Source organism: Myotis davidii, unplaced genomic scaffold (assembly GCF_000327345.1).
Source record: "Myotis davidii unplaced genomic scaffold, ASM32734v1 scaffold6, whole genome shotgun sequence".
Taxonomy (NCBI): Eukaryota; Metazoa; Chordata; class Mammalia; order Chiroptera; family Vespertilionidae; genus Myotis; species Myotis davidii.
The window spans coordinates 14,176,817-14,192,696 of record NW_006383011.1 but is presented as its reverse complement, the minus strand read 5'-3'; the positions used below and the strand labels follow the sequence as shown (position 1 = coordinate 14,192,696).

Here is a 15,880-nt window from a genome sequence, read left to right as displayed (position 1 = left end):
TATTATAAATGTTGCTGCTATGAACATAAGGGTGAATATATCCTTTCTGATTGGTGTTTCTAGTTTCTTGGGATATATTCCTAGAAGTGGGATAATTGGGTCAAATAGAAGTTTCATTTTTAGATTTTTGAAGAAACTCCATACTGTTCTCCACAGTGGCTGCACCAGTCTGCATTCCCACCAGCAGTGTACGAGGGTTCCTTTTTCTTTGCATCCTCTCTAGCACTTGTCATGTGTTGATTTGTTAAAGATAGCCATTCTGACAGTGATTTTTTTGTGGCACATTACAAATACTATTATTACATAGGTCATCCTTATTTATGTGGTACATTTTATCATAAGAAAAAAAAGTCACAGTTGTCCCATTTGAATTTCTGCATGATTTCATGCCCCTGATCTTTTAAAAATGCGAAAAAAATTTAAAAGAGTTGGCTTATCACAGAATAAATCCAATAATACTTATCCTTGCATGCTAATATAAATGATGATAGTTTTGGTGGTGATTGCAGGGAGAGTTAAGATATTGCTCGATTATTTTGTACCATGTACCCTTTTATTAGTTTTAAATAATGCTAGAAAAAAATCTGGTGTTTGAAAAGTTGTCTAAATGAATGATTTTCACAATTTTTATATATTACTAGAGGCCCAGTGCGCACGAAATTGTGCACGGTTAGGGTCCCTAGGCCTAGTCTGTCCTCTGTCGCTTGGCCTCTGCTGCCCTGTGAAGCTACGTGAAGCTCCACGCTCCAGGATGCTCCACGATGCTTGCAGCCCCTCAACTGCTCTGTGGGGCTCCCCTGCCCCTCGACTGCTTTGTGAACCCTGCGACTGCTCCGCAAAGCTCCCCACACCCCTGGACTTTTCCGCAAAGCTCGAACAGTCCTTCTGCCCCACAACTGCTTTGCGAAACTCTCTGCCGCCTGGGTGACTGCTCTGCTACGCTCATGGCCACCCCATTAAGCAGCCTGCCACCACCGCTCAACAGTCCCCAGTCCCACCCCGCTGCTAGCCCCCCTCATGTGAGTGGCTGGGGCCGGGGGAGTGAGGGGACCGAGAGGTGCTTCGTGCACTTCATGGTGACCGGTCACCCATTTGGTTGTGACAGCACCTAGCTGTTTATATATATTAGGATACTTTAATAACAAGTATATGTTTGCATGTACATAGATACACAAACCAAAACCCAAAATTTCAGAAAATCATGTTTGTCTTTAGCACATGATAGCTTCTTATATTTTCTACTAGAGCAGCAGTTCTCAACCTGTGGGTTGCAACCCTTTCACAGGGGTCGCCTAAGACCATTGGAAAACATATTTTCGATGGTCTTAGGAACCGAGACACCGCTCCTCTATCCGTCTCCAGGCGGGTCCACCCACATGCAGATACGCCCACTATGAGTACCCAGCGTATTAAAGGGTCGTGGCATTAGGAAGGTTGAGAACCACTGTACTAGAGGCCCAGTACACGAATTTGTGCAAGGGTGGGGTCCCTTGGCCTGGCCAGTGATTGGGGCCGATTGGGGGGGCTGGCTAGCTGGGGAGATACCGCAGAAGGTTGGCCAGCCACAGGGGGTTGGCCGGCCGCAGGAGGTTGGCTGTGGGAGCACACTGACCACCAGGGGGCAGCTCCTCCATTGAGTGTCTTCCCCCTGGTGGTCAGTGCACATCGTAGCAACCGGTCAACAGGTCATTTGGTCATTTGGTCGCTTAGGCTTATATATATAGATTTGAATTTGTTCTATTGCACTTCAAAAATGATGGTATTGACCCAATAAATTGATTTCACTACCTACAGATGGGTCATGATTCATAGTTAACCACTATATTTAACACATGTGCTAAAGATAGAGTGTGACAAAAGAAAAAATTATTCTTTAAGCTCTATGAATTGGTGGAGTTTATCCAAGACTTGGCTTTGATATGATATTACTTTTACTTTTAGAAACCTCTTCCCCATGTCCAAGCTAAACATTCCTTGTTGCATATTATAACAAAATGTCAAAAGTAGGTTCTGAGTTCTTAGAAATACAATACCTTGGCAAGTGTCATTCTATACCCTTTTATAGGTAGAGGTTACAATTACAGAGTTTACAGTTTGCTGGTTAAATGACATTTGTGTAAGTATCATGTATCATAATTCCCAACTCAAACTTTTTCTCATGCTTATATCCCACAGTGTTTTCTTACATACTTTCCACATCTCTCTGTAGGCTAAGAAGATCATGCTGAGTTTGCATAGTTAGTGTCTTAGGGATTGACCAACTGGCCTTGGCTAGAATACCTTATTTACTTATTTTATTCAATGTGCAATAATATGTATAAATAATCATATGTATAGCTCAGACTTCATAGGTCAGTGAGACTCCAGTTCTGGTTGAGGCTCTCAGTTTCAGTCATTTAAGTTGTGCAGGAAAACAACCTTAGATTGAAGAGCAACAGTTAATTGGAGTGATGAGCAGGGAAATTTACTGGGGGATTTTCTTTTGACTCATGTTAGTAGGTTAATATTATGCTGATATTCACATAAATATACTCTAAGCCAGGTGGGAACTTTGTGATTTATAACTAGAAGCCTAAATTATAAATAGCAGGCCCATGGTAATCATTTGTGGGAAAAAAACTCAATAAAAATATTGCACATTAAAAAAAGACTATTTCCATTTATGAACATATTTATATAAATCTTTGTGACATACAGATTCTTAATTTATGTATGGACTTAATTCATTTTTGAGGAAACTAAAACCAAATATGAATGTAGGACAAAATACCTTTTGAAAATATTTTGTAAGTTGGGTTATTCCAGATTGATGAACCCTTTTTAGTCATTTTGGGACTTATTTATGGTAGTGTCAAACATTGTGGAAAAACATACAAGCTATAAATATGAATTTCTTGAGCATTTGATGTTTTTATGATTTATGCATGAGAGATTATACAGCTTAAGAATGCGCACACTTTCTATGAGACCATCTTATAAGGGAAAAGCTTTCCTTATGATTGTTTTATATTTCTGTTATAAAAGTGAATCACCTAAAAATATTAACCACCTACCATGTGTAAGGTCTAGGGCAGTGATGACAAACCTTTTGAGCTCAGCGTATCAGCATTTTGAAAAACCCTAACTTAATTCTGGTGCCGTGTCACATATAGAAATTTTTTGATGTCTGCAACCATAGTAAAACGAAGTTGTATATTTTTGATATTTGTTTTATATATTTAAATGCCATTTAACAAAGAAAAATCAATCAGAAAAATGAGTTCGCTTGTCACCTCTAACACGCGTGTCATAGGTTCACCATCACTGGTCTAGGGTATATATAGTAGGAGAAACAAATACATAATAGAAATGAGTGTATCAAAGAAATAAAAGAAATCTATAACAAGTGAAATAAGACATACAGTACTTGTAAAGATAATACCCAGCAGTATAGAATAATTTTATTATCACCAAAACCGGTTTGGCTCAGTGGATAGAGCGTCGGCTTGCGGACTGAAAGGTCCCGGGTTCGATTCTGGTCAAGGGCATGTACCAGGGTTGCGGGCACATCCCCAGTGGGAGATGTGCAGGAGGCAGCTGATCGATGTTTCTCTCTCATCGATGTTTCTAACTCTCTATCTCTCTCCCTTCCTCTCTGTAAAAAATCAATAAAATATATTTAAAAAAACAAAAAAAATAATTTTATTGTCCTATAAGAATAAATTCTGATGAATTAAAATATTTTCTAGTAAATATTGGATATATATTTCTATACCATCCTTCAAAAGATAAAAAGGATAAAAGTTATATATTTTTCATTTTTATTTTATTTTATTTTTAATCCTCACCCAAGGATATGCCTATTGATTTTTAGAGAAAGAGGAAGGGGAGAGAGAGAGAAGGGTGGGAAATAGCAATGCAGAAAGAACATTGATTGGTTGCCTTCCACATGTGTCCTGACCAGGGTTCAGACCCTCAACCCAGGTATGTGCTGATAGAGAATCAACCCCACAACCTTTCAGTGCACAGGACGACACTCCAACCAACTGAGCCACACTGTCCAGTGCATAAAGGTAAATATTTTTAAATATTTAAATATTTTCTTTTATTTAAATAAAAAGATGGGGCTCTTGAGAGAAAAATGCTTATAGATTTTGTAACTTCAGTGTAATTCAGCACACTGATGCATTCCATTGCCAAGATCTTGAGCTAAGAGACAGGAAAACAACATTGAGACAGGAAAACTCCTACCCATAAGGAGTTTACATTCTGTTATTTAATGTTTCATTAGTCTTTAGAGAATAAACACTAAACCAAGAAAGTAGACTGAAAAGTGCCTTTAAATGCTTACCTTACATTAAATTTTAGACAATAGAACATAATAGGGGATGAATAAAATTCTCTAAAACAGCACTATCCAATAGAACTTTCTATGATGATGGAAGTGCTCTGTGTCTGTGTTGTCTAATATGGTAACCAGTAGGCACATGTGGCTACTGAGCATTTGAAATGTGGCTAGTGCAACTGAGGAACTGCATTTTTAATTTGATTTTATTTGATTTAATTTAAATTTAGCTACATGTGGCTAGTGGCTGTCAGATTGGACAGTTCATCTCTAGAGTGTGTTTCTCAAACTATCTGAAGAAAAAGGACAAATTATTTTAAATTTCTAATCTGTTATGGACTAATATTTTTGTAAAATGCAATAAAAGTTACAAAGATGAAATAAGAAAAAAAATCAAAGATGTAAAATGCCACCTACTTTTTTTAATAGTAGATTCAACAGACATAAAATTACTCTGTCAAAATTGCTGTAAAAGTTTCTAAACACTCCCAACTTCTGTATTCTATGTCATTATGTATCAGACAAATAGTGTTTAGACTGGTGATGGTCATGGACCATACTTTGAGCTAGGTATAAGTCTTTCTTTGCCTAATGTGCCTAAGAATAAATGACCTCCTAAAACCAACTCTTTGTTAAAATTACTGGTGCAGATAATTTCTATATATTTAAGTATAGTTCAAAAATGTGGTTACTGATGAACAGTTAATACTCTTTACAAGTTTCATCAACTGTATATCGACAGTGCAATGTGGTCAGCTTCAGTGTAGACTGGATGGGCTTATTTGATCCAGTGAAGCCATTTTTGCAGTTGGAGGTATAAGCTGAAAAATCCTCCCTTCTATAAAGTTCAGCCTGATGTTTACAGCAGCCAAATTTGCTCAGCAACAGAAAGAAATCCCTTCGGAATGCCTTTGTGAAAATCGCGTACAGAAATGGATTGGCACAAGAATTGACTGGATAAAAAAGAACCAGTAAAACTTTAGAGTTGGTTACTGTGATAAGGGGCATTTTGAAAGCAGCTGAGATGGCAAAAAAAGAGATAGGTGCCATGCAGGTGAAGTCCGTGAAGATGAGAACTGCCATTTTCTTAGCAGTCTTTGTATCTTTGTTGGTAGCCATCAGCTCTGGATTTTGAACAATAAAATAAATTTTAATGTAGCAAGCACAAATGATGATGAAGGCCACCACATTGAGTATCAAAATTGTTAATATGTAGACTTGTGAGAGAGTGGTTTCCACATCCATAGGGAGGCAAATGCTGACCTTCATGTAATTGCTGACACCCACAAGGGGCAACATGGCAATTAGAGTAGAAAAGAACCATCCTCCAAGCATAATCGGAATGGCGTGTCTTAATCGTAGCCTTTGGTCCAGCTGAACAGCATAGGTGATGGTGTGCCATCTTTCTAGTGTGATGACTGTGAGAGTGTAGACAGAAAGTTCACTTGCAAATACAGTGAAAAAGCCAGCAGCTCCACACCCACTTCCTGTCTGCCAGTCTATGGCATAGTTATAATACTGGCCCTTGGTTTGGGAATCAACTGAAGCAATGAGCAGCAGATAGAGCCCCATGCAAAAGTCTGCAAAGGAGAGATTGCACATGAGAAAACGGGGCACTGTCAGTTTATAATGACTGGTTAGGAGAACAAAGAGGACAGTCATGTTTCCCAGGATGGCTAGGATATTAATCAGCCAAATCAGGACCCTAAGGAAGTCATAGCCCATAATATCTTCACAGGGGTTAAAAGCATCTGGTTCAGGAGCACATCGGACTGTCTTGGGTGAGCAGAAACCATAGTCATAATCCCAGCCACTCAGTTCACTCTCAGCAAAGATGGCAGAATAACTGTAAGAAGAATATTTAGGCTCAATGTAAACTTAAGGGATTTTCTATTATTCTGATTATTTTAAAAAAAATTCAACAATAATTCTTACTGTTTTTTAAAGCCTAAGAAATAAAAGGAAACAAAGCCACAGCAGTCTCACTCTTACATTTATTAAATTATCTGAGAACTCTGAATTGATGTAGGCGTTCCTTAAGAAGAATATAAAAAACCATTTAGACTCTATATATCTATGTCTATATCTATATATCTATAGATTTTATACATTGATGCAAAGATTTAATGAAGCTGTTTACAGAAGACAATTTTCTTTGGAAAACAAATTTAGAGACACAATATATGCTTGCTAAATCAAAAGGAATTCTCTCTTGGCATTTTTTTGTAGCTATTTATCCCATAGTTGTCACCCAAACTGCTCTGAAGCTGTTTGTGGTAGAACACAAATGGAATTGGAAGGCTCACATTGTTGACGTAGTCAGCTAGTGGTGGACTTGCTTGCACCCTAGTCCCTGCTAACTAAATAGCCCAGAGAGAAATAGAAACCAAAGATGGATCAGTAGAACCCTAGAAGCAGAGGAAGAATACAGTCATGGACAATAGGAAGAAATTGTGAAAATAGATAATCCTTAGGGGTATGTATTCAATTCAGAGAGTGGCTTGAAGAGGGACTCTGTCCCTAAGGAAGAAACAGTCCCACCTCTGCCACTCCCTCCTCACCCCATTGCTATTGTTTGAGTTGAGGTTTTCATCTTCTTTAAGGGACAATTTGTTTTCTTCCTGGGATCCTTCCTCCAATTTTAGCTGTCACCCAGTCCATCTGTACAGTCCTCCTGGGGTGGCCTTTCTTATGCACAAATCTGTCATTTCAAACGTTCCCTAGGCTCTCACTGGCTATAAGATAAAATCCAGACTCCTCGTGATGACCTCCAGGTCCCTTCTTGATCTGCCCCCTCCTCCAATTCCTTCTCCAGGAAGTAGTAGTGCCGCACCATTCACAACATGAGCTCTGAAGCAAGACTACCTGGAAAACCAGGAGAGTTACTTGATACCTCTGTGCCTCAAATTCTTCATTTGCCAATAGGGACAATAATCATACCTTCCTTGGTAGGGTCATACTAAGGATTAAGTGCACTGACACATGTGGAATGTCTAGAATAAATCCTGACACATATTAAGTGTTCAGTGAATATTAGAGATTCTTATGATTAACTCACAAATCCCCTGTGCAGTCATCCTTTTGGTCCATGAAGTGACTAGTGGCTTTCAGAATAAGTTCTACTGTTTCATTCTCTGTCTTTGTACACATGCGCTGTTTCTTCTTCTTCCAGGACCTCTCATTTCTCTGGTGAATTCCTCCTCTCCTCATCCTTAAAGTTAAGCTCTGTGATTCTCTGTTTTGATTCTACACCTCCAAGGAGTTTATTACCCCTTCTCTCCCCCGTGGCTGCACTTAGATACTATTGTAATTATCAAACCACATTGCCTTTATGTAATGATGCGTTTAATAGTTTATTAGCTGCTTGATGGCAGGGGACTAGGTTTTATTTATTTCTGAAATCTCATTGCCTCACACAATTTTGGCTCTGAGTATCCATTCAGTAAATGTGTGTGCAATGAATAAACCAGAGTGATCCTCGCTCTGAGAGGAAGGGACAATCACTGTGTTCAGTATGATGCATGTAGGCTCAACAAATTTTCTCTTTGCTCACAGTCTGCTACTATAATCTTGGGAGCTGGAGAATTAGTCATAATTCTTTTTTCTGTCAGGGCCATTACAATTATGTATTTCACTTGAGGGTTCCTCACACATTAAACAAGCATTTTTCTCTACTTTCAAAATGTAGTTTCTCATGTTCCATATAAGGAAGTGTGTACCTAATTCAGTGAGTGGATGGAGTGATATATTTGAGCAACATAATTACTTAAATAAAAGAACACAGGTTTAAAAAAAAATAAATCTATGACCCGGAACTTTAAAAAGGTGCTAGAATTCATAGATAGCAATTTGTAACTGGAGAAGCTTTGCTGCTATGCACAGAAGACTGCAAAGGAAACTCATATGTTTCATTATTAAATGTAAGGCCTCAATTCATGCACATCAATATAATTACCTATCTTTTTAATCTTTAAAGAGGGTGGTTATAAAGCGTGGTTAAAGAAAATAGGTTATTTCTTAGCATTAGAAAGATCCGTAAGACCATCTCATTGACCCTCCCCCCACCCCCATTTTATGTTAAGGAAACCAAGATTAAATCCGGTTAGTGATCCCTGGCACTAGACACCTGTGGCAACACAAGGTCTGTATACCCATAGTTCAGGGCCTTTCCTCTACTTCACCAGCTCCCAATCAGCCTTTTTCAAAGTGTGGTCCTTGGACCACTTCTATCAGAATCACCAGGGTGTTTGTAAAATACAGATTCCTGGCTTTACTTCAAATCCAGAATCAAACTTTCTAGGGACAGAGCCCAGGAATCTGCATTTTAAACAAGTTCCCTGGACGATTCCTACAAAATAAAAGTTTGCATTAAATCAAATGTAAACTTTCCTGCCTTAATTTCCCTTATCCCTTTCCCCTTAGCAAAACTGTTTCGGCTTCTAGAAAACTTCTAAAAATTCTGAATACATTTAATATCAGTAAGAGGTCAGGCACATTCCCTCTCTTACTCCCCTGGTCCTTTGCCCAATCTCCTTTTTTTTTTTTTTTTTTTTGCACTACTGAGCATATGTCTAGCAATATTCTCCTTGGTGATTTATCTTCAGACCAAATACCCGTCTGCTGCTACTTACATTTGTGTCCTGGGATGGCTCTGAGGGCAGCATTGTGCTTATTGACAAAACCCAGCATGGGGCTGTGTTAAGTACTGAAGCTTATGGAGGGAATGTGAATGGACTCATATAGGCTTAGCGATACTGAGTCAGAGGAAGGAGGAGCAGTAGCACCACTGCTCCAGCCACAATGAAGGAAGAAAGGAGAGGAGATGGGAGTTGTAGAACAGTGGGCCAGCCATAACAATCAGCACACCATTATATCTTGGGGAGAGCAGGTAAGGCTTAGTGGCTGGCTCTACAATTTCTAAACTCCAGGGTCTTAGGAATAGCAGCAATCTGGTGGGAAAGGGAGAACGGGGATTTATCATAAAAATGTTTTTGCAGGAAGCACATTTTTTAAAAAAATGACATTAATTTCAGGTAGATTTGAGGATGCTGGAGATTAAGGGACTTGTTTTCAAGCAGTGTTAGCAAACGAGATTGTATGCTCATTTGGGGAAGGCTTGTGGTGGGGGCCAATGAGGATTATTGAGAATGACCTACAGTTTCCCCTCCCCCAAACCATCCCTTGGTGCTACCATTGGCTGAAGCCAGAAGTGGTTTCCTGTTGATGAGAAAAAAGCCATACAATCGCAAAAGAATAATGTGGAAGGTGACCGAAAGGGAGACTATCAAGAGGGAAGAGTGAGAAAAAGAAACACCGGAGGCCAGATGGTGACAGACCTAATTAAAAGAACAAGAAAAGGATCCAGAGTATAATATTTATAATGTACCCTTGATGCTGTCACATTCTTCAACTCAGTTCTGAAAGCCAAACGGTGTTTCTGCTGTCCCTTACAGATGAAGAAAGTCTTGTCCAGGAATACCCAGCGTTACAGGAACATTACTGCCAAGGATTCCCATCCAACTCTGAGGAGCTACGAGGCCCGGGGTCCTTCCATCATACTACCCTGCTGCCCATAACTTGTAGATTGATAGAGGAAAAGAAAAGGGAAAAAAAGATGTAGAAGAGGGACAGGAGATTGGCATGATATTCTAGACGGGCATCTGGTTTTGTAGCCTGAAGGACACATGGGGGAATGATCAAACTTCTAAATCACAGTAGATGTGGCCTGGGGACACTGGAGTTATCTTCTGAGGCATGTTTTTTTTTTTTTACATTTGGAGGTATGTGAAATGCCAAGGCAGCCAGGAAAATGTTAAAAAAATCAGTCAGTAGAATGGTAACTTAGCTCCCATCCAGTAAATGCTAGTGGTAGCATTAAGGCTGAGTAATATTGAGCTCCAGAGTGGAGTGGTCAAGGTGGCCTAGGTGTCTTGGAAGGAAGTGGCTACTTCTAGAAGCTGTATCTGCCATTGGTTGATCTTGCTGGGATACTGACCATATGACTAGTGAAAATTCCTAGTGCACTAAATTTTTACTTAAGCCCTTAAAACATTAAAATACTTGCAAATAAAATTTGAATTTTTGAGAATTTAATATAATTGTAGAATGAACAGGTAGGTACTTATTTATAGAGGTTTTTTTGTTTTTTGTTTTTTTTTTAAAAACCAGTTGAATGAGCTACCTGATCAACTGGATGCCACTTGCAAAGAAAAGTTCTCATTTTAAAGCTATTTTTAAATGCTTTGCAAACATCCCCCTAACCAGGACTTTTATTGAAAGAAAATTGTTACACTGATAATACTAATAAGGGACATGCAGAATGAGATAGGGCTTCCTGAGTTTCTTTGCATGCAATACTTACAGGGTTTCATTATTTGGTTTCCTTGCTGTGCTTTCACATTGTTTAGAAAAGTTTTCAAAAATGGAAAATGAAAAATTCTGCCTGAAAGAGAAGAGGTGGAAAAAAAAATACCAGTTGAGCTTTTGGTCTTCAGACTAAATCTGATCATGTCTATTTATGCTTTGTTCATCTAAATTCCTTGCCGATTATACCAGCTTCATGTTCTGCACTATTGTCCTAGCTGAAACGCTTCCTGGGGAGAGAGCAGAGGCTTCTGAATTGTCATTAGAGTGCCTCCAGCTTTGATAAAATGCTTGAATGCTAAGTGTTTTGTGTGGGCTCTAGAGAGGAAAAAACTTAAAAATTTGTCAGATTGAATTACAGTTTTTTCAATGCTCATTAAAAGCTGCCTTTATGGTATATTAAGGTTTGCTTCTTGCCACCCTCCTCACTGCATTGGCCTCAATGAACAAATAACCCTTCAGAGTTCATGGCTTTGAACTGTAACTGGGAATCTCATTTATAAGGATTTGGAGATACTGGACCTGACATTATGTGAATTTTCTGCTCCCCCAGGAGTATATGTGGGTGCTTCTTTCTCTTTCATTTTTTTCCCTTGTAGCAGTTTAGCCAATAGAAGGGGGAGAGAGTGGAGGCAAAGAATTAAAGAAGGCCTATATGCTTATAGTCTTGAAATGAAACCAAAGGGAGGAACAAAGGGAAAGTTGAGGAAGAAATAGAAGAAAGGTCAACAGGCTGTGAGAACCTCAGTCTTCCCTAAGGAGGAAGGAGATATGAGGCAATCTGAACTAGGCATTTCTATACACTATCCTTCCCAATATTAACACAAGAGTTAGTTTCTTTTAGGAATGACTGTATACAAGCAGGAAAATGGAGAGTATATCTGAACTATTTGACCCACTGGACTCATTTTAAATAATCAGCTTGTTATTCGGGGTGAGGATTATACATCCTGAAATTTAAATAAAATCGTGTGTGTGTGTGTGCGTGCGTGGTGTGCTAGCTCTAATCTGACACTAAGGGGTTCTGTGTGTACCAGTCTTCAGTTAACATGAAATGTGGTTGTTCTTGTCCTTCAGATAATAGCAGTGGGGTTAGTCTATCTTTTTGAAATTTTAATCATAGATACCAAGGAAGTTTTTGGGGCCCTTTGCCCAGGCAGCTGTGAGCATTATCCAGACTTAGCAGCTGCAGGGCAAAGGGTGACTCAGAGATTGCACAAACATCCACTGGCCCAGCTTCAGGCTCTGCATCCTCACTAGCATCCAAGGTTTGAGCTTAGGGACACGAAAGGAGTCAGTTAATCCCACTCAAGACAACCCCTGTGTGACTACATTCCCATTGTACTTTGATACTGGTCCACAATTGCATAATCCACTCCCCCTTTTTATACCCAGAAGTCTACTGGAATAAAAAAACAACAACCCTGAACTAAAGTTCGTGCATGCCAGTAATTTCAGGAAGGTTGTGACCTCTTTGCCACAAAAGTGGTGTTCAGAGTCAGCTTTATCATAAACCACTTTCTGTGCTGTCTCCTAGTTGGTCTCTCACCAGTTTTGCTCACTTCCAACCCATCCTCCATCCTCCTGCCAGAATGATATTTGATAAAAGGAAGTCTGAGTAATTTTGCTTTAAATTTTCAGTGGTTCCCCATCCTCTAAACAACTTGGCCTGGCACTCAGAGCCTGTCATGGCCCACCTCTCCCTCATCTCCTCACTCACCTTCCTCTGTGTGCCCAGAAATCTTCCTGTCCCAGTTTTTCTGAATGACTTTCATCCTACTGTCTTTTGCCTTTGTGCCTTCACAGGAACTGTTTTGTCTTTGTGGGATGCTTTCCCCCACACCTGTCTAGCCAACTCCTACCTGTTTTTCAAGGCTCAGCAGAAGTCACTTCCTCGGGAAGCCTGGCATGAGCCCTTCTTTTCTTTGTGCACCCAGAGCCCTCTCAAACACACAACCAACCAGGGAACAAAGCAGACTAAAAAAATAGGCAAGAAAACATCAGGGCGTGTCACATGAGAAAAGTTAAGTATTGCTTTGCTTTACTTCAGTTACATATGTGATGTGCACTGGGTTACAAAGTAAAAATGTAAAAAAAGGTATTTACTATGCATCTCAGTAAAAAAGAAAAGAGAAGGTCTGGAAAACTGCTTTAAAAAAGAATGAAATTCTGCACACCCTGTCATTCCATTCTGCATCGAATTGAGTCAGCTGCAGTAGTAAGATGTCCCTCACTGGACACAAACCAGCCAGGAGTTTGTGCCCTTTTGTTCCCTAAGCTGGTCCTTAGGGAGCTAGGATTCTCTTCGGAAACAAGATGGTCTGCTGCTGTGAGAGAAATAACTTAAAAACCTTCTGTAGGGATTTTGTCTATCTTTTATTAAAGATTAAGACATTAGGTAAAATTTATCCTCTTGAGGCTACTTCCCCACCTCTTAAGGAATTATTGGCTCTGATAAGGATTAGAGTTAATTGATCTTCGAAATGCCGGTAATGTATCCATTTTGCAGTTGCTATGATAGCCTAATAATTTAAGGCTATAATTCAATTAACTCAGAATAGGGTTCAGAAGTCTCTAGCTGCAGGGTGAAGTGACTCTTTGGAATTGGTTTTCAGGAGGAAGCAGGATGGTTCATTTTCTTCTTGTCTATCTGAAAATGGCCTAGAAGGCAGGGAGTGCAAGGGCAGGGAGCCCTCCACCAGTTGCGTTTTGATGTTTTAGCTGCTGCCACGGCTTGGCAGGCTTTACTTATTGTTTTTTACTTACTCTTTTGTTGGCAAGTTTCTAAAAGCACAGCAGTGGCTGGGGTAAGTCAATACAGCATCCAGGAGATTGGTAAATTTTTCTCTTGATGGCAATTTTTTTAGAGAATAGGATGAGGTGGCAATTAGCATCTGAATGGACTCCAGCCCATAGCTAGGCAGGGCCTGTAGTTGGGTGGAAGAAATATCCCTGAACAATAAAAGGGAGAAAGGCTTTTTATTTATTTGTATTATACATTTGATTCATTGAAACTTCCTTTGAACAATAGCATCATTCTAGATTATGAGGAATGTTTTCTCTGTCTTGCCTTCCCCTAATTTTCCATTTCAGTTACTCTCATTAAGATCTAAATTCAAAAAAGCTATGCTGTGTTTTTTTCTTATGCACCCCATTATTCTTGTCAAGGTTGAGTATAACTCCTTGTACCTGTCATGCATTCATTAGCATTTCTCCGTCTCTCCCCTCCTCTACCTCTCTCCACTTAGCAAAAGTGAAACAACTACCTGCTTTATGAGACAGCAGGCACACGCGGTGACATCAGCTTTTGTGCTCTACCCCAGGGGAAACAGTCAGGGGGGCTTCAGATGCCTTGGTCTCTGATTGATCAAGCCCTGCAGGGTAGGTTTTCATGAAGCACAGGCTGGCTACGCTATTCATAGCTGCTGTGTGGCGTGAGCCATCATCTACCTGGGAAGCAGAATGCACATCCTCTAAAGGCAACCTGGCTTCATTAGTCCAAAGCAAGCCAACTGGCCATGGGGGCAGAGCTGTGCGGAGAGCTTAGGCTTTGTAAACAAGGTTCTGAACTCCTCAGTTTTTCTAGATGAGGCAATGTCCAAGAAAACTCTGAACAAGTTAAATGCGAGGAGGAAGAGCAGTCAGTGGAAATTTAAAAATGCTGCCCATCTTCTAAGAGGTTGCTGCTGATGCCCCATGAAACTCTTTCAGCAGCACAGCATCACCCGCCCCCCACCCCCAACCCACCCAGCAAACTTCCCCAATACATGGGAGGGGATCAATAGGTGATGGATAGACAGATGAACTTGACAATAGGGAATGATGTCTGGTGTTGGCCTTGGTGGAACAATCAGGGCAGGAGATCTGCCCAGGGACTGCAGACTTTTCCTGCTTTTGTGTCCTTACCAGTTTAGGTACCAGTGTTCTCATTCTGCTTTATAGAGTTATCTCAGATATGTTAGGGATTGAGCACACAACTCTGCAGGCCTGGTTGTGGTGGTGGTGGAGGTGGCGGTGGTGGTGGTGGTGTGTGTGTTGGGAGGAATATATTTTAACTTGGAATTCTAGAAATGACAAGGACTCATTACAAAGGAGTGTATCTCTGATAATAGATTTTTAGTCTCAGGGACAGAGTTTTAGGGAAAATATTTTGGGGGCGTGGGTGAAAGGAATTCATATAGACACCACTTAAATCCACAGGCGAAATGATAATAGCTACTTGGGAAGTAAGAGATATGTCTGGTCCCACTGTTCTGAAGAAGACCAGGTGCCTGCAATGCTCACAGTCCTTTCAAAGTAGGCCGACCAAGCAGCTCTTCAAGCAAACACTGTCATCCAGGGTGCCCTGTGCCTGACCCAGAGGCAATTCCCTTCAGCTGTTCAGTGGCCAGGTTGGCGGCCAACCTGCTGTAAGAGCTCTGCTCACAGGATGTGCTAGATTGGGGAGCCATCAACTAACCTGTCAGAGTCCGAGTCTGGTATATGTTAAATATAAGGTATATTGAAGGGGACCCCCTAGGATAGGATGGCAGAAGCTGAGAGATAGCAGAGAAGGAAGTAGGCAGGAGCCATGGGGTAGTGGGAACCATAAGGAAGCATAAGTCATAAGTAAGCGTGAGGCCGAGTGGAGAGTAGAGAGAGAATTGACAGGGGCAGAAGTGAGGAAGAAAAGAGAATCAGAAAGGATGGTGGTAGAAGCTGGGAAGTAGATGAAGTCAGGAGTGGATGGTGTGAGGGGTAGGCACTAGTACAGGCGGGGGTTGATAGTGGTAGGGGTAGGAAGTAGACAGAGGCAAGAATTGATAGTGAATAGGAGAGTTAGGGAGCAGATGGTTAGAAGTTAGTGGCAGGGCTAAGAAGTTTGGAGTTTATAATGGTGGGAGATAGAAAGTAGACAAAATCATGAATTGATACTGGCAGGAGCTAGGATAAAAAGATTAATTGGGTAAGTTCATTTCTTCCCCTACTTAAAACCCGAGAGCCTCTTCATCTCACGCAGAGAACAGGCAAATCCTTCTAATGGTCACAAGGCCCTCCGTGACGTGGCTCCCTGCCACTTGTCTGTCCTTAGGTTTAAGGACTGTCCTCTTTGCTCACTCTGCCACACCAGCCTTCTTTCTCCTCTTCAAATACACAAGGCGGGTTCCTGCCTCAGGGCCTTTGCTTTTGCTGTTCCTTCTGCCGAATGCTCTT

At 40.5% G+C, this 15,880-nt stretch overlaps 1 protein-coding gene across 1 annotated transcript in view; it reads right to left on the bottom strand.

Annotated features, from left to right (window-relative positions):
* Positions 1 to 4,294: 4,294 nt before the first annotated feature.
* Positions 4,295 to 15,880, bottom strand: part of LHCGR (luteinizing hormone/choriogonadotropin receptor) — a 57,422-nt gene continuing 45,836 nt past the window's right edge. The window contains exons 9-11 of the mRNA XM_006778613.1: positions 13,454 to 13,639; positions 10,686 to 10,766; positions 4,295 to 6,170 (exon numbers count right to left, since the gene is read on the bottom strand). Coding sequence (XP_006778676.1) covers positions 5,027 to 6,170; positions 10,686 to 10,766; positions 13,454 to 13,639 — 1,411 coding nt within the window. The 3' untranslated portion in view covers positions 4,295 to 5,026. The remainder of the gene's footprint in view (positions 6,171 to 10,685; positions 10,767 to 13,453; positions 13,640 to 15,880) is intronic.